Source organism: Podarcis erhardii (assembly GCF_964252035.2).
Source record: "Podarcis erhardii genome assembly, chromosome: 1".
NCBI lineage: Eukaryota > Metazoa > Chordata > Lepidosauria > Squamata > Lacertidae > Podarcis > Podarcis erhardii.
The window spans coordinates 118,600,239-118,619,196 of record NC_138497.1 but is presented as its reverse complement, the minus strand read 5'-3'; the positions used below and the strand labels follow the sequence as shown (position 1 = coordinate 118,619,196).

Below are 18,958 nucleotides of genomic sequence, written 5' to 3'. Positions count from 1 at the left end.
GGTCATAAGCATATTGTACACCTTTCATATTTTTCAAGGGCACCAGTAAACGCCAAATAAATAATATTGTTCCCAAATGTTATTTGTATGTTGTTGTTTTTTACATCAGAACCATATATTCCAAATGTCCAACAAAGATTGTTGTAATTGTTCCAAAGTGGTCTATGAAATAAAGTCTCACCATGTTGCTTGAAATTAAACTGCTTTTGCTGTATCACATAAGAGCTTGAAGAAGAAGAAGAGTTTGGATTTGATATCCCGCTTTATCACTACCCTAAGGAGTCTCAAAGCGGCTAACAATCTCCTTTTCCCTTCCTCCCCCACAACAAACACTCTGTGAGGTGAGTGGGGCTGAGAGACTTCAGAGAAGTGTGACTGGCCCAAGGTCACCCAGCAGCTGCATGTGGAGGAGCGGAGACGCGAACCCGGTTCACCAGATTACGAGTCCACCACTCTTAACCACTACACCACACTGGCTCCACATAAGGCTCTCGCATGCGGTGTTACTTTTTCTAGTGTCCTGAACTGCTGGCCTACCTGGCAAATAGTCAGTATGTCAGTCCAGTATGTCAGTTCAGTCAGTCCAGGGTCAATCCATGTTTCCAAAGCCCAAGCTGAACCACAGTCCCACAGAGATGCTGGAAAATCCAAGCTGAGGCCCATCAACATGAGCAGTTGAGGAGACACAGCCCTCAGCTCTGCTTCCCTGTTGGACTTTGCAGGCTGATTGCAGCACCTGGGCCTGATGAGGCAGGTGACCCTCACCTGCTCCAAGGGAGGAAACACACCCCTCCTGCCAGAGCTAGCGAGCCCCACCTGGCCAGCGACAATTTGTTGTTGACAAAGGACAGCTGGACATGTAAAGGGCCCCATGACCTAATAGGTATCCAAAGCCATTTGCACATAACAAAGTATGTATTTTATCAAAGTAATTGTTGAACTGAAATACAATTAAGAAGTATATTAATAGTGAAATAATTACCAGTGATATTTTTGGGAGCAGGCTAGCAGGCCATTACTTACATCATAGGAGCTTATACAACACAAAACACTGTTGCTGTATGTAGGTTTTATTTTTTTATTTTTTTATCTTATACAGTGGTACCTCAGGTTAAGTACTTAATTCGTTCTGGAGGTCCGTACTTAACCTGAAACTGTTCTTAACCTGAAGCACCACTTTAGCTTTGGAACTGTACTTCCAGTTTTTTCCCCTTTAATTTTTTTGGGGGCCCCCAAGAGAGGGGGGTCTTAAGCTATAGCTTGTTTAGCTTATATGTAAATCCGGCACTGTACTGTTTAACTGAAATGGATCCCGAATTGGTTTTGTTGCATGGGATAGAATCCAGTCATCCCCTAACCCTTCACAAAGCCCTGTTGCGCTGTTTATTTCTAAGAGCTTGGCAAGCAGCTGGAAGCAACAGGAAACTCTGAGTCACAAAGAAAGGATGTCTGAAGTATGAGATGCTATGATCATGCACAAAGTGACTTGCCATGTCTGTGACGCTAAAATTCAGAGAGGAACTACTCTTTTCTAGAATCCTTGTACTGATTATTGGGGATGATTCCCTAAGGTTGTTTGATTGCAAATCCATGTAATATTTTGCCTTTTCTTTCTCCATATTTCTGTCAATTATACCCTATTTTTTATTCATTTTTTTGCCTTCTAGGATCTTTATTAAGCTGAATATTTTGTGAGTTGATCTAATTACCAGCCTGATTACCAAACTGCTGAATTTCAGTGTGTATATTTATTGTCCCTATTTATCTGAGTCACTAACTCACTGTAGAAAATTGGAACAAAGATAATTTTAACAGTTTGCCTTATAACAATACAGTATCTGTCCAACAAGTTTTTCCACTTCAGCTCAGCATTTTGAACTATGCACGTTTGTGGGTCAGTCTGCATGTTCCCCACTCAAAAACAAACCTAATAGAAAAAGAGTTAAATTTGCTGCAAAACAATGCTCAGAACTGGAAAACTTAGTTGGAAGAAAATGTCTAACATATTCCATTCTGAAGCCATCTTCAGGGCAAGGAGATCTTACTTATCGTGGTGGCTTTCAATCAAAGCATGTTGTTTGGTTGGTTTAAAAAAAACCAGAATGGGGGACTGGCATTGCAAAATGTTCAAAACATTTGTAATACAGAAGCAGCACTCCGGTGTGCAAATCCGTCTTAAATCGCCATATTGATGTTTGCAAGTGTAAACATCAGCTATTCTGCCACTTAGGAAACTCACGACTTGCAGAGTGCATAGCTATTTGTCTGGGTATTGCAGACTCCATGAATAGCCAATGTTTACACAGTACTTACAGCGCATAAAAAACAGCCATGCACCAAGACCCATGACCTGCCCTCTTCAAATAATTTCTCCTTTTATAAGCATATGGCTCAGCCCAATGCCACATCAGAATGTGTATTGCAAGCTACCTCTGTGACTTCTGCATTACATTTGCTCGGCATCTTCTAAACTTCGCTCAGAACTTATTTCAAAAGGTTAGCTTAATTCTCAAGGGTGATGTTGCAAAATAGCAGCCCAACCTCCTTTCAAAGCTTCTCACAGTTATCAGCAACTTTTTATAAGGAATTAGCACAGTATGGTGTTGTAAACTAAAAACTAGCCCAAATAAACCAAACTGAGAGCTGCGTAGGGAATTTGCCTTCCGATCTGTAGATCTGATAGGCTGTTGAAATTGCACTATGTTTGTTTTTAAATCAGAGAACGTTAAAGGGCATCTCGTCAAACCCTCTTCTCAATGCAGGATCTCCAACGGATGATGAAAATACAGCATCCCTCATGGGTGGCTGCCCAGTTCCTGCTGAATTGCTCCCAGCGAAAGAGAGTGCACTGCTGAACAGCTCTTATCATTTGGATGTTTCTCCTAAGGCAGAGATGAAGAAACTGTGGTCCTTCAGGTGCTATGGGACTTCCTATCAGCCTCAGGCAGCATCAGTGATGGCCGGGGTAATAAGAAACTCTGGAGGGCCACAGATTCTCCACCGCTGCATCAGGTTTTGCGTCTGCATCTGGGTGTCCACTGCTAACCATTCTTACTGTACCATTTCCAGGAGTTCAAAACTGAGTGCAAAATAAAATAATAAAAAAGGAAAAGCCAGCTCCCCTAGTGCAAGTTATTGATTGAATGGCTCTGAGATTTTAACATTTTAAATTAAACCTATATAATAATGTCATGGACTCAGTCTGAGTAAGTACATAATAAGGTGGCTAATTAAAAAATTAGAATTAATTAACCTTTTCAAAAAAAGTAGCCCATTTCAGTGCCCCAGGTAAATATTCAACTAATTAAAGTAAAAATGGGGCAAGAAACAAAGCTATTATTTGCAAATGCATGTTTTGTGCAACGGGGGCTCCTTCAGCGCCATTCCAAGCTGTTAAATAATTATATATTTAGGACACACTGCCTACATCAAAATTGGTATGAAAACATATGGAAAATCTGACAACGTACCACAGTGCAGTTAATTATTAATCACAGCACCTCAGCTATTTCACTCCTTTACCTTTTTTCAAAAAAGGAGGGAGGGAAAGAACCATCATATTAAGGACTAATCATCAGCCCTGTTTTTCTTCGTTTTTTGTGGAAACCAGGATCACATTAACACATTTTAAAACTGTTAGCACCATTCAGCGACGCAAATTCCACACCCCTGGGGCTGTCACAAGTCCCCAGTTCCTCTTGAGATCACAGGCCGCTCAGCAGTCTAAGTACTATAGAATCCTAATGCACAACATGACAGAGAGGGATTGTACACCGAAGGGACAAAATGTACCTTCCCTTTGCACTGTGTGTTTTGTGCTTCCGCCTGACTCACAAAGTTCTGCTTGCCACCAGTGCCGCCATTTGGTCTTCCTGTAGAGCACTCTTATTTATTTCCCCATTGATAGCAACTCACACACTTTAGTGGCCTTCTGATTTTGGGAGGTGAGAGTCCATTTTGCCTCCTCTCCCCTTGCTGCCTAAAGCTCATTTAAAAAGGTAAAGGGACCTCTGACCATTAGATCCAGTCGTGGCCGACTCTGGGGTTGCGGTGCTCATCTCGCTTTATTGGCCAAGGGAGCCGTACAGCTTCTAGTCATGTGGCCAGCAGCGCACAGAAATGCCGTTTACCTTCCCACCAGAGCAGTACCTATTTATCTACTTGCACTTTGACGTGCTTTCGAACTGCTAGGTTGGCAGGAGAAGGGGCCGAGCAATGGGAGCTCACCCCGTCACGGGGATTCGAACCGCTGACTTTCTGATCGGCAAGTCCTAGGCTCTGTGCTTTAACCCACAGCGCCATCCGCATCCAAAGCTCATTTACTTCATCTTATAAAACTTGATGGGCGATATTAACAACTGTATCTGCTCCCAACTGCACAGTCGGCTTTGATTTCTTTATCCCATTAGAATACGAGGCAGGAGTGTGACCTACGTGGAGCTAAAGAACAAATCTTATTATGGCGGATGGTTGGGTGCATGGAAGTAGGACAGACGTTATCTGTTCACATGCATACTTCCCAACCTTCTGGGATGCCTGTTGGCCAACACTATTCCATCTATGGTTGGGAGTATTGTTTCTTGCCCCGCAAGCACTTTTAACAGCAATACACTAGCTCATGTTCTTACACAGAGCCTAATTTTCTTACTGTAAGCACCTCAGAACTGGTAGTGATTTCTGCTTAAATATAACAACCTCCTGAGCATTTCAACTTCCAATCAGGCATGGAACCTGGACAAACGATGCTGATACCTTGATGAAATTGAGGGTTCAGATCTAGCCAGTGCATCAATATGAGGCAATCTGAGAGAAGGTGGAATAATAATAATAATAGAGACATCACCTTCCCAACAAAGGTCTGTATAGTTAAAGCTATGGTTTTCCCAGTAGTGATGTATGGAAGTGAGAGCTGGTAAAGAAGGCTGATCACCTAAGAATTGATGCTTTTGAATTATGGTGCTGGAGGAGACTCTTGAGAGTCCATGGTCTGCAAGAAGATCAACCTAGCCATTCTAAGGAAATCAGCCATGAGTGCTCACTGGAAGGACAGATCCTGAAGCTGAGGCTCCAATACTTTGGCTACCTCATGAGAAGAGAAGACTCCCTGGAAAAGACCCTGATGTTGGGAAAGATGGAGGGCACAAGGAGAAGGGGACGACAAAGGATGAGATGGTTGGACAGTGTTCTCTAAGCTACCAACATGAGCTTGCGGGAGGCAGTAGATGACAGGAGTGCCTGGCATGCTCTGGTCCATGGGGTCACAAAGAGTTGGACACGACTAAACGACTAAACAACAACAACAACAATCTCAAATTATTTTAACTTCCTAGAGATTTATTGCTCAACAACCAATTTGGCTTGGGAAATTGTGGAGTCAGCCTGTGATTGGACAGGCCCAAGTGGGAAAGGTCCTATATCAGAACGTAGACACCATCATTGGGGATAACGTGCAACACCCTAGAGAAAGCAGCCAACTAGAAAACCTCCCTTAGTGTATCTCAAAAGGTTTTCAACCTTTTTGTGTCCACAGCTCCCTTGACCAATTGCATTCTTTCTGTGGCACCCCTGTGGGGCTCAGGAGCCCAGTTATGCCACCGTTTGCCTACAGAGCTGGCAGCCTCTCGCCCTTTTCCAAACACCCACGCTTGTGGAGTGTTCCCTCAGCCTCCTCTCCTCTCTCATTGGGAGTCCTCAGGGCAGCCGCAGGTGTCACCTCTGGTCTCCGAGCTGTCCCACAGGGTCTTGGGAAGCACCCCATCGTCAGCCCACGGGTACCATTCACCTTGGGGAGTTTGAAGCCAGGGCTGCTGCAACAGACACCTGTGCAAGCCTTTGGGAGGCAGAGGGCATCAGAGAAGGGAGGGAAAGAAAGAGGGAAAGAGGCCAGTGTTGCCCGTGGCATCCCTGACCATCATTCAAGGCACCCCAGGGTGCCACACGGCACACTGGTTGAAAACCACTGGTGTATCTCATTAGTGTTTTTGGCTTGAGTAAAAAGGGAAAGGGACCCCTGACCATTAGGTCCAGTCGTGGCTGACTCTGGGGTTGCGGCGCTCATCATTTTATTGGCAGAGGGATTCAGCGTACAGCTTCCGGGTCATGTGGCCAGCATGACTAAGCCACTTCTGGCGAACAAGAGCAGTGCACGGAAACGCCGTTTACCTTTCCACCAGAGCGGTACCTATTTATCTACTTGCACTTTGATGTGCTTTTGAACTGCTAGGTTGGCAGGAGCAGGGACCGAGCAACGGGAGCTCACCCTGTCGTGGGGATTCAAACCGCCGACCTTCTGATCGGCAAGTTCTAGGCTCTGTGGTTTAACCCTTGAAATACCTTTTCAGTTAAGATACGCTGCTTTAAAAACATTGAAAACACCTATCAGGAGTGAACATAGACCAATGACACCAAAAGGTATGGGAAACTGCCCTCCTAGAAAAGTTAAACAAACTTAAATGAGCATGGGGACAAGCAAAGGAGGATACAGTGGTACCTCGGGTTACAGGCGCTTCAGGTTACAGACTCTGCTAACCCAAAAATAGTACCTCGGGTTAAGAACTTTGCTTCAGGATGAGAACAGATATTGTACTCCGGTGGCGCAGCAGCAGCAGGAGGCCCCATTAGCTAAAGTGGTACCTCCGGTTAAGAACAGTTTCAGGTTAAGAACGGACCTCCAGAACGAATTAAGTTCTTAACCCGAGATACCACTGTATAAGCAAAGGTTATATCCAGACCTACTCCCTCCCTTTGCAGATAGGTCACAGATTCTGGTAAATATCATTACTGGCTCAAAGTCAAGCTATTTCACCAAGCATTTTTTATTTTGCCCAGAATGTATGTATCATGGCATGTCAGAGACCGTGTGGCGGTGCCAGTTGTATGTACTGGTGCCCCCAAAGTGATCCCTAAAGAGAAACTAAAGAGGTGATCACCCTAGGGCCACCAAATTTCTGAAAGGGTTTCAATATTTTGTGGTGAAAGGCCCATTGAAAACATGAGTAAAGAGTTCATTCCAAAGCAAAGTATATAACAAGAGTCAATATGGCTACATTTGGCAACACTGCTTAATTCTCCAAGTGAATAAGGTGTGAGGGAAGAATTTTGTGGGTCTGTTGTCATTTCAGAGATTAGTTCCGTTGAAAAACTGCAAACACACATACCGCAACAGGTCATTTTTCATTCTTACGGAAAAGGCCAAGAAAAACCAGAAATCCCAAGTCAAAAGGGGAAAAAAAATAGTGTTTTATTAACTACCACACTGTTATAATACATTTTAAACGTACAATAAGGTAGCCTTTAAATTTGAGGTGGTTTGAACAAATAAACAGATTCCCAAATGTTTGTAAATAGTGAACAGGTGTTAATTATTGTTCTTTTCCTTTTCCTTGTAAAATGGGTAGCGCACTTACAGACTGGCTATGCAAATTATGTGTGTACATTTTTTTCTATTATTGAAAATATAAACAGTAATTAAAAAATAAAAAAGAATTCAGCGTAATAAAAAACATATATGTTTATCACTTAAATGTACTGGATACATACAATTTAAGGAAGAAGCATAAAGGAAAGATGTGGACATTTAAATGTAGAGCTAACCAAAAGCTTGGCAGAAGAAAGCGTTGTAAAAACCCTTATTTCACTATTGACTAATATTAATATAGTTTGGAGTATTGTCCCTGTAGGACTGATTTCTATTATTTGCATATGTTTGTTTTTTAACTGGAAATTTACATGATGGCTTTTAAGGCCCTGGCAGACAGATGTTTTTAGAGACAAGATTAGATAAAAATCAATGTTGAAACAGACACCCCTTAGTTTTTGGTCCTCCAATATTCAAGAAAAGGGCACCTTTAATTTTTGCTTCACCACCCAAAATGCTGCAACCTATTTTCTTTTAAGCCTTTGAATAATTTTAAATATTGGTTATATTGTCCAAATTAGTTACTGAAAGAATATTAACAATACATTATTTTGGCAAAATTAAACCTTTAAACATGGCTTTTCAACAGGATTTAAAAGGTAACTATCCCTAGAGTTCCATGTTAAAATGTACTTCTCAAAATCTTACGAGAGTTATGCTTAAAATATTGTACATAGTTAACCTAATTAAAATAATTAGCTTCAAAATGACAACTTGATGAGCTAAGTAAAGCCTATACAATGAAACATTTGCTTGGAAACTTGATTTGTCAGTTATGCATAATAAAAATTCCAGTCATCAAGAAAATTACAAAATTTCTTTCTTTATCATAACATGATTTCTTTCACCAATCAACTTTTATCTTACAATAGATAAATACCAACATGTTCTCATTTTTACACTAAACCACAAAGGATTGATGCATTTGATTAGACTACCATTTCCATCGTTAAATTTTTTTTTATACAAGTTGGTAAAATTTAATCTCTTCTAGATTCCAAAAGTACCTACAAAACCCATGCAATTTTACCATTTTAATATACTATGGAATATCATACAAAGTAAGGCATTTCAGTGTCATGTATAACCAAGTTACTGTCAATCCAAAAATTTTTGCACATCAATAAAAAGATATCTAAGAACTTAGGAACAATATTTTTCTCACTACTGTATAAAAATAACCACAATTAATAGGTATCTTGTGTAATATTTATTCCATTGTCTCGTTTCCAGAAACAGTAACAAGCTGTAAAGGTATTTCAGCGTTGGTAAGAATATCTTGATTGCTGGTGCCAGAAGTATTAACAGTCCCTATCCCTGAAACAGAACCTTGTTGAATATTAGCAAGGATAAGCGTTGTTCCGCCCGCAGTAATCAAAGTATCCTCCGGCGTTGCTTCTACCGAGGCCAGCACTGTACTGCTAGCGTGAATAGCCTTTTTATTTTGATGCGTTTTAATATGTTTGGCAAGATGGTCACTTCTCATGAAGCGCTTTGAACATTCTGGGCAGACGAACTTCTTTTCACCTGTTGAAAACATAAAAGTCAGAAGCTCTCACACAAAACACACAAAATACCGTCGAGCACATTGTAGCCAAAAAACTCCAACTTATCTCAGAACAGATTTGCTTCTTGGGTTGAAAACTGTGCACCGATTTAAATGCACTGTTGCGAAAAGGAAGCGACGGCAGGCTAAATTTTGACAGGCAGTCAGAGGTTAGCAGCAGTGGTTACAAGCCATATTTTAATCTGGATTGGTGTTTTGCTCTCCCTCCCCATCCCTGCTGACAGGTGCGAGTCACATAGAGTAAGTGAAGTGAACTCTTTATTAGAAAAACAGGATCTGAACAGGGGTGCCAGGTCTTGCCCCATGAGGCAGTTGTGTAGACTTAAGGTCCTGCCTTCCCAACAGCTGCCTAAGTTCCCTCTTCTCCAGGGTTTTCCCCAAGCAATCTGAGATGGTGCTTGCATGACGCTAATTTATCCTCCGCCCTCTTCATGCCTCTCCTGGTTCTGGGGCACTAGCAGGGACGGGAGCTTGTCACAGCTGCAGGAGGAGGCACCTGTGACTCTTCACCAGCCGGACTCATCTCTGCCTCTTGGCCTCCCTCATCCTACTTTCCTGTTTCAGCTTCTGCCTCTGATTGCGGACTGCTCTCTGCCACAGACTCCCCCTGCTCACTAAGCCCTGTTACCTCTTCCGCTTCCGACACCTCCTCCCCCCAGACTTCTCCCTCCGACCACTCATGGACATCCCACCACCAATCCCCTGGGACTCTGAGCCGTCTTCCCTTGGGGGTTCCCCAGAGGGTTCCTTCACACCATTCCTCTGCATCCAACCAGTCCACGATATCCGTGCCCTCAAAAGGAGCAAACAAACAATTGTAAAGACGCCAAACGTTGGTAACCTGTATGTGTCCTCCTGTGCCGCTGTAGCTCATCGCTGCGGGTAAACCTTTTCCCACAGAACATCCAAGTACAAATGAACGGACGCTCTCCAGAATGCCAGCGAAGGTGAGCTCTCAGGTGCGATGTCTTCCCGTACACTTTCCCGCAACCAGGTATGTGACAGATGTGCTGTTTCTTCTTCCCCAGATTGGTGCCTCTGTTAAAATACGAACCGACACAAAAGTTCCTCAGCACAGGCAGACACATAGGGACAGTTTGCTGAACTGTAAAGAGGCACATTGCAAACATCTTGGTACACACATTTACAAGGATCAATGGCTCAGAAGCCGCAGGAGCTGTCGCCGCTGAAACTGAGAATCGTAACACAAGCCACACCCCTCAGTCAGTCATTTGTCCGCTTGCACTGAAAAGTACCAGAAGCATGCATTCCCCACAGCTACAGGTGCTGAAATTAATGAGCTCCCTCACTTTTGCCTCATTTATTTTAAAGACATTTACCACGCGGGAAGTCAAGGAGTGCGTACCTTCCACCCCCTTCTTTACAATTAGGACAGGTGCAAGCGACTCTTCGCAATCTTTTCCCTTCTTGATGTGGCTGGTCCCCTTCCTCGTCCACCACCTGCACTCTCAAATGTGTCAGATCATTGGTATTCAGTGTAGAATCACCACCAAGCTGCCATTCTTCTGGATCAGGCTCCTCTTCTTTAATCCTGATATCTAAGGAGAAGAAACACAAGGATTAGTTATCTGGCCTATTAAAAACCGAAAGAAGCAACACATAATGATCTCATCCTTTAACATACTTAGCAGTATGTGCATGCCAGTTAAAAAGCCAGGTGCTTTTACTACCTGCCATTGTTATGGCTATCCATACCCCTGTTGCCCAGTCTGCATTTAAGAGTCACGATGATGAGCCACAGGTTTCAGATCACCAATACGGAGAAGTTTCACAGCACCATTAAAAGTTCTTTCTGATGGGGGGAGGAAATACACGCTATATATGCACGCCATATTTGACCTGCTATAAAGGTTATTAAGCCACCCAATATGAAATTGTCAGAAAAAAACTGTTAATTATTTGCACGTAAATGCCTTTTGTTGAAAGCAGAATGGAAATTCAAAAAGGCCGAAAGAAAGTTTCAAGAATGCTTGTTTAAAACAACCCTGAAAATTGCTCTTTGCAACATCTATGGGATGTGAACACCACTGAAGTGGAACTGTCTCTGCCCAAACAGCTGTTTTATACAACACGGCATTTCAAAAGTACACCATTTCAAATTGACTGACGTTATGCAAGCAAAATCACAAACTGCAGATATCCTGAAATTAGATCGAATAAGTCATCTTGAACCAGTACTTGCAGCAGTAAGGATTTCTGGGTTCCAGGGAGCAGGGTTAGAAACTCAAATATATAAGCTAGGCGCCAAATGGCTCCTTAAACCAAGGTTGCCATCACCAAAACAGTATAACTAGTTAACATTTTTGGGGAAGACGGCAAATACTTTTCAATGACTGTGATTGGTTATCAGTTAAACATCTGGCTAGTTCAGATGACAATCTTTAGCTAAGTTAAGAACTTTAAGAACTTAAAGAAGAAAAGTCACTTGATCCAGGGGCAGTCTACATATATATTGGCCTATTCCGACCTCTTTTTCTTAATGGTGACATGGACCATACATAACGTAAGAATATTCACAACTGGGGGGGGGGGGAACGCCAGTAAGTGAAGACAAGCTACAACAATCACCGTATTTTTCGCTCTATAAGACACACTTTTCCCCTCCTAAAAAGTAAGGGGAAATGTGTGTGCATCTTATGGAGCGGATGCAGGCTGCATTGCTTTTGCTGAAGCCAGAACAGCAAGAGGGATTGCTGCGCAGCAATTCCTCTTGATGTTCTGGCTTCAGGGATAGCCGTGCAAAGCCTCTTCAACATTTGATTCAGAATATTTCCCCCCCCCCTTTTTTCCTCCTCTAAAAACTAGGTGTGTCTTATGGTTGGGTGCGTCTTATAGAGCAAAAAATACGGTAGCTACAACGCTCACTGCTCCTGCTCAGGCTGCACAGAAAAAGCATTTTGGTCCCTGAAATTCATTCCAATTGTGCAGATAAAATACAACTGATAGAATTCTACAGGATGGGGTATTAGCGTGTGAAAACAAGTCAAGATCCAATGAACCCCCCCCCAGGCATGCACCTCCAGTTGGTGGTGCCCAGGCATCTTCACTTGGTTGCAAGTGGCAGACAGTCAGGTGCAAAATGCTCCTGGCGCCTGGCTAATTTCTAACACTGCTAGGGAGAGCAGGGGAATGCCAGAAGCCAAGCTGGCTAAATATGAAATCACTACTTCCTGGGAAGATACGGCCAAAGCAAAGCTGCCTCTATGGTTGTGGCACTTGCACTGGTAAAAGAAAGGGCAATTCGCATGCGTGCAAAGTTTGCTCCTTGCTTCCTATATACTTCTTGTGCCTGGCATTTTCTGTTTAGCACCTGTTCAATTCTTCCCTGCTAACTGAAGATTCAGAACCACGTTAAACCCCAGCTTAAGGCTTTATCAGTGATGGTTGTGGGGTTGAGCTCTACTTCTTTCATGACTCTGCACCGTGGAGTTGGGGGAAAAGTGAAGATTGAACCAATGCCCATCCAATCCACAGGAAAGCCAAACACAGGAAAGATATGCTGTTGTTACTCCTAACGAAGAACAGTAATGTAGATGCCAGTAGCAGGTTTTCAGCTGCTACGATGGTGCCTAGATTTTTCCACCCAAAAGGCTTTTTAAAATCTCATTGAGAAACCCAGACTGTTCCCCTTACTTGCATTTATAAGTAGTAAGATAGCCGTGAGACTATTTTTTTGTCTATTACCAATCATATTTACCACTAGCCTCAGATGCAGCTTCCTTGATAATGCACTCTCTGTCCTTAAATGTCAGTTGCTTAATAAGTTACTTTATGCAACTCAAAGCTGCTGAAAGTTTGAAAAACACTCAGAAATAAAAATCATCCTAAGAGTACTGCTAATTTATGGTACCATTTGCTAGCAAATGGCCTGCAAATGGAATTCCAAGAAGAAAAATTACAAACTGACAAGAAACCAAGTCCAAGAAATATAGCAGCAATAATTTTGGGGAGGGGCGAGAGATAATATAATTGTTACAGGCATTTGTTTGGTTAACATATGGCAAACGGGTTCAGCTCAATCACTTACCTAGAGAGGCAACCAGTGCTAATAATCTTCCTGTTTGTATGTTTAGTTTTGAAACCAAAACTTCCAGATATGGTTCAAAAATCAGATACTTGGGCTGTTTCTTCTGCAGTGCAATTCTATATACTGAGAAGGAAGTTCCATTTTATTCAATGGGGCTTAACTACCAGAGAAGAGTGTACTAAATTGCAGTCTTAGATGTGCCAAAAGAAGTCCTCATGTAGGCACCTAAAGTGTGCTAGTTTCTGATTTTCCCTTCATGGGACAGTTCCTCACAAGATATTGCATTTCGAACATGGCCAAAGAAAGCAAAGAATGGTTGCTCTATCTCCTGAATTTGGCTTAACATCAGGTACAAACTACTGATATGGCTGCCCCCCATAACCACATAAATAAAGGGACAGTCGTAATATGTCTTGTTCCATTTATCGTTTGAAATATAAGAGTGATTCAGATAAGCCGTAGCTCAATAAAAGTTAAAAGTATTGATCGGGGAAGAGACAAAGCAGGTTTCAAACTAGAGCAATTAGGTAAAATTGCGGTTTGCTCCTATGCAAGTGGGTGCAGAAATACTATTCTAGAGGCAAAAAATCACTTTCCTTCCTCAATTTGTTAAATATTATTAAGAAAATTCTGGAGATGCACTATTGGTGTGGGCAAACAGCTGGGACCCAAAATATAGCAATCCTAGGCACACACCAGGCTTTTGAAACTTATCTTCTGACTGCAGCTGTTTGTTTGTGCTGATTCAAATAATGAGGAGGAGGACCTGACGTTTCAGGGGTGGTTTTTCAGATGCCGCGGAAGTGTAAAGAGAGGCTCATCTTGTGTGGCTCAAACTCTGCTTGCACAACAAACACCTGTACATTTATCACATACTACGGCCACACTCATTTATTTCGCAGTTTATACCTTGGGGGGGGGGGGGTCAAGGCAAATCCAGGAGATAAGAGCAGCCATTCTTTAAAACTTCATTGCTTTATTTGGCCAGGGTCCCAAAGTATGCATGCACCGAAGTTTCCCATGGGACCAGAACAGAATGTGGCATGTTGGGAGGGGCTATAGAGGCAAGAGAAAAACCAGCAACTACTCTGGAAGCATCTTGGAGGCATATATGAACCTTGCCATTTATTTCACCTTTTGAGCTGTCCATTTTTATTTTTATTTTTATTTTAAAAAAAGGCTAGATCTTTCAATCACTAGTAAAAGTTGTGCTTCTCGGAAGGTAGAACTTGCAAGTGATGTAGACGGAAACAGGCAACGCGAAGCCTAGTGCTGCTCCTTGTGCCTATCAAGCCGTTTTCTTGCCTGGACAGACTTTTGAGTCGCCCCTTTGCTTTACAGGCAATTCTTCTGGTAAAATTTAGCCTCACTGCTGTTATCTCATGGCCTTATGATGTCCAGGCTCAGATTTTTCAAAAGATTAAACTGAAAGGAGACTTTCACTAGGTGTTGCTTATTTTCATAGTGCTGCAGAGATCCTGTCCAACGATTCCCTCCATACCTTACTCTTAAAGGTACTGGTACTCTCTTTAGATTTGGACCTGGCAATGCTACACATCTTGGGCTCCCTGTTCATGTTGCTCTCTTGCCTACGCACTACAGTGGTACCTCGCAAGATGAATGCCTCGAAAGACGAAAAACTCACAAAACGAAAGTGTTTTTCGTTTTTTGAGCTGCTTCGCAAGACGGATTTCCCTATGGGCTTGCTTCGCAAGACGAAATGTCTTGCGAGTTTGTTTCATTTGTCTTGCAAGTTTGTTTCCTTTTTCTTAAAACCGTGCATTCACTTCGAGGAGCAACTCATAGCACGCGGTGTGGTAGCCTTTTTTGAGGTTTTTGAAGACTTTGGTGATTTTTGAAGCTTTTCCAAAGTCCGTGCTTCGCAAGACGAAAAAATCGCAAGACGAAAAAACTCGCGGAACGAATTAATTTCGTCTAGCGAGGCACCACTGTACCTAGAAATAGCTCAAAGCCACAGCAGTACCTAGGCGCCATATAAGCCCAACTTTGAATATAGCCTTTTTTCCAGCCTTATGTCTCTACTAATTATTGTAGCCCTTTAACACTATTTTTTTATAATTAAAACAGGCCCCCAAATAACAATCACTTCCTACCATGCCAAATGGGCTCTTCACATTTTGCTTTCTGCATTTGAGGGCAATTCCTAAGAAATTTAGGGCTGTATTCACTTACAAATCCTAAATAGATGTAAGACAGAGGAGTTTAGTGAATAGGTGGGTGCAGAAGGTTCAGACCTATAGGTACATCTATAGCATAACCGTTAGAATTGTGTTTGTCTTGAGAAAACAAAGACAATTTGAAATTAAACAAAACACTGTATATTTTTAAACAGTCCCTATTCCATGGAAGTAGGATCTATACTTGTGAGGTTCTAAATCACAGAAATTTCCAAATCCAGAACCGGGAAACAGATGGCAAATCAGGGAAACCTATGCAAATATAAATGTCTAATGTCCATGCAAGTGACTACTGATTTGAATTAAGCACTGAACTGAACATTTATACCTTTCCAGGGTTAGTTTGGTCAACAACTGAGCAAGTACTTTAGATCTGTGTTTCCCAAACTTAAGTCTCCAGCTGTTCTTGAACTACAGTTCCCATCATCCCTGACCACTGGTCATGCTAGCTAGGAATGATGGGAGTTGTAGTCCAAAAACAGCTGGAAATCCAAGTTTGGGGAACACTGCTTTAGATAATTAACTATGATTATATAACCCTTTACTGGGCAGGATGGGAAGGAAGGAAGCTACGGCTGGTGACAATGTTTACCCTCGTCAATGGAAGTTATGTAAAGCTGAACCAAGACTTGACAATAATGGATGATTTAAGCCAGGCAGATCACAAGACCACCGACAATTCAGTACAGTAATGCTTCCTTTGATTGGCTAAAGGCAGCCAAGAACTCTTTCCTATCAATAATATAGCGTCTCCTGATAGCCCGTTATCTCAGCTCATTTCTGGAAAAAGACTTCATCCCAATAGCTTATGGTGTTTGATCCAAGACTGGCACAGAAGCACCCATAGTTGCTGTTAGCATAAGGGGAGAAAAGTGCCCCACTTATGCTAGCGTTAGGGGCTACACAGTATTACAGTCTTGATCAAAGGATTAATTTCAATGAGTCTGATCTGCTACAGAGGATTTTCGACTATTTCTCCCCCCCCCCCTTCCGCCCCGTGCAAACTAAAGAGTTGGAGGACTCTCAAGAGCAACATGGGAGGTGATGCTCAGGACTGCAGGAGAAATCAATGAAAATTATTTCCTCCAACTTCCTCAAGTGCGAGCCTACTCTCGATTGGAGATCCTTCTGCGACAGGAATAAGGCCTTCCATTTTTTTCCGAAAGGGCACATCTTGATCCAACCCAATGTGCACATTTAATTCTTAGATAGATAAAAGAGTGAGACAGTTTGCAATTCTTCCCATTTGTTTTAACCCTGATTAGCGTTCTCGTTAGAGGGACGCTGGTGGCGCTGTGGGTTAAACCACAGAGCCTAGGACTTGCCGATCAGAAGATTGGCGGCGGGGTGAGCTCCTGTTGCTCAGTCTCAGCTCCCGCCAACCTAGCAGTTCGAAAGCACATCAAAATGCAAGTAGATAAATAGGTACTGCTCTGGCAGGAAGGTAAACGATGTTTCCGTGCGCTGCTCTGGTTCGCCAGAAGTGGCTTAGTCATGCTGGCCACATGACCTGGAAGCTGTACGCCGGTTCCCTCGGACAATAAAGCGAGATGAGCACCACAACCCCAGAGTCGGCCACGACTGGACCTAATTGTCAGGGGTCCCTTTGCCTTTACCTAGAGTTCTCGTTTCAATTTTCCACCCAGAAACAGCTCTATTATTGCCTGCTATTGCTCCAGGAATGAATACTTACATAGGACAATAATCAAGCAAACAGCAATGTGTAAAGGGATAGGGAAGAGATTAGCATTTCATTTGTAGAAAAATTATTTACACCACTAATAATTTCGAGTTTGCTTAGTTCTTGTCTCTATAGTAGTGCTGGGGGACACCAACATGGCACGGGGGGGCGGGCACACTAACCAAGGCTTTCCTTGTGCCCACAGCATCCCTTTCTTGTGCCCCTTCGAATCTGCTGTCTCAGTCACAGGTACGCTTTTGCTCTTCACCTGTGATGTCCCCTCCCCTCCAAAACATCCCTTATGCCACAATACAATTAGGCTTGAAAGGAGCCTTCTTTCCCTAGCTTTCTCTTGCACACACCTCTGTTCAAAACGCCCCCCCCCAAATGCCAAATATTTCACTTGAAATAAGCATTTTATTGGTTGCAATGGGCTTTATAAAAACCTAATTGTTGCAGTGGGACATCTTCCTGGAGTTTACAAAGTCCTGCAAGTTGCACTCTGCAGGACATTCACTTCCCATTAGGCCTGAAAAAAAGCTAAAATACTTTGTTCAAATCTAACTGCCAGGAGTTGGGGGGGGGAGAGGGAAAGAGCATGTGGCACGCATGCCAGCATTACTGTGGGGTGAGCATGTCTGTGCCGCTGCAGTGCGTATGCGTGTTTGGTGCCCACGGCAGTTTCTTAGGTTTCCTCCTACATCGCACCAGAGAGATCATCCTTATTCTTTATTTTGAAATTCGTTTTCAAAGCAGTTAATGCAATATGGAAAGGAATGACCACATTTCCCAACTACCACTTAATGAGGCTCTTTGTTTTCACTATCCAAAAAAAGAGGTGGCTCTGACATAAAACATTACTAAATCTAGTACAGTTGTTAAAGAAAACAGTGTAGACTATCCTCGTAACTGCAGCTGGTTTATATGGCAAAGGGATATCAAACATTAACTCAGCACTGAACTTCCATCCGTAAATGATCTAAGTGTTTTACCGATATATGTTTGCTAGGCACCTGCAGAGAATTCCAAATTCTACCTATCTGTGCATATCCAGGCCAATAGCTATGCTGTTAGGTGGAATTCAGAAGAAACGGCTTTAACTTAAGTGCATGCAAGGGCTGGAATATGCCCAGTGGTTTGCTTGTTTTAACTTTCTTTATATAAATGAATGGCTTTGTAACATTCTGCAGAGTTTCTAAAGTGGTTTGCCATTTGGCATTGGGGGTGGGCAGGGGCTGCTAATCTAGAAACACAAGCCTGGGTTCCACTGGACATGTCCTGGCTACTATTTACATATGCAAGGTAAAACAAGAGCCACAAATCAAGTAGGGGTTCATTTCTTCGTATTTAACGATCTTCAGCCTCTAAATAAATTCTCAAGGGGGTGTGGGTTATGTAAGCCATGCATTAGGCCTCTCGGTTCATAAGGTTACTGAGAATTTGTACAGTATTCATTTCTTTGGGTTGTATCTAATTGTGTCGTGGAAGGAGTAAGAGTCTTTGACCTAGCAGAGACCCCAGTGAACAGAAGGGGGTGGCAAAACTTCCCCTTTGGTCTCCCATATCACCTTCCTCTAATCCCCCCAAAGCAAATTGGGGTGGAGGGCAGAGAAGCTGAAGGGAAGAGGAAAAGAGAACTGGTAAATAAATCCCCTCCTTCTATTAGCACAGGGCTTTTCAAACTTGGGTCTGCAGCTGTTTTTGGACTACAACTCCCAGCATCCCTAGTTACCAGGAGCAGTGGTTATGGATGATGGGAGTTGTAGTCCAACAACAGCTGCAGACCCAGGTTTGAGAAACACGGCAATTAGCAGAAACATTCACTGGATTAAAAGCCCTTCCATGGATGGAGAGGAATGAATAGATTCCACTCTTCAACTGCAAGAAAATTTTCTCTCTGCTTATCAAATTGGAATGTCAGTGGCACTGGCAAGAGTAATTGATTTGCTCCCACTCTTAACCCAAATTATTTTGCCACTGTACTGAAAACCAAGAAACTGAATTGTACTTTTGTCAAAACTCAAGCCTTTGATCAGTAAATGAACCC

General features: G+C 42.7%; 1 protein-coding gene and 1 long non-coding RNA gene across 3 annotated transcripts in view; both read right to left on the bottom strand.

The window, feature by feature from the left end:
• Nucleotides 1-235: 235 nt before the first annotated feature.
• Nucleotides 236-18,958, bottom strand: part of LOC309335958 — a 37,518-nt gene continuing 18,795 nt past the window's right edge. The window contains exon 2 of the long non-coding RNA XR_014153824.1: nt 236-476. This is a non-coding gene — a long non-coding RNA (uncharacterized lncRNA). The remainder of the gene's footprint in view (nt 477-18,958) is intronic.
• Nucleotides 7,218-18,958, bottom strand: part of SP3 (Sp3 transcription factor) — a gene marked incomplete at its 5' end in the record, with an annotated part of 25,413 nt that continues 13,672 nt past the window's right edge. For both annotated transcript variants that reach the window (XM_081872578.1, XM_081872577.1), the window contains 3 exons: nt 7,218-8,944; nt 9,826-10,022; nt 10,351-10,543. In XM_081872578.1, coding sequence (XP_081728704.1) covers nt 8,628-8,944; nt 9,826-10,022; nt 10,351-10,543 — 707 coding nt within the window. In that variant the 3' untranslated portion in view covers nt 7,218-8,627. The remainder of the gene's footprint in view (nt 8,945-9,825; nt 10,023-10,350; nt 10,544-18,958) is intronic.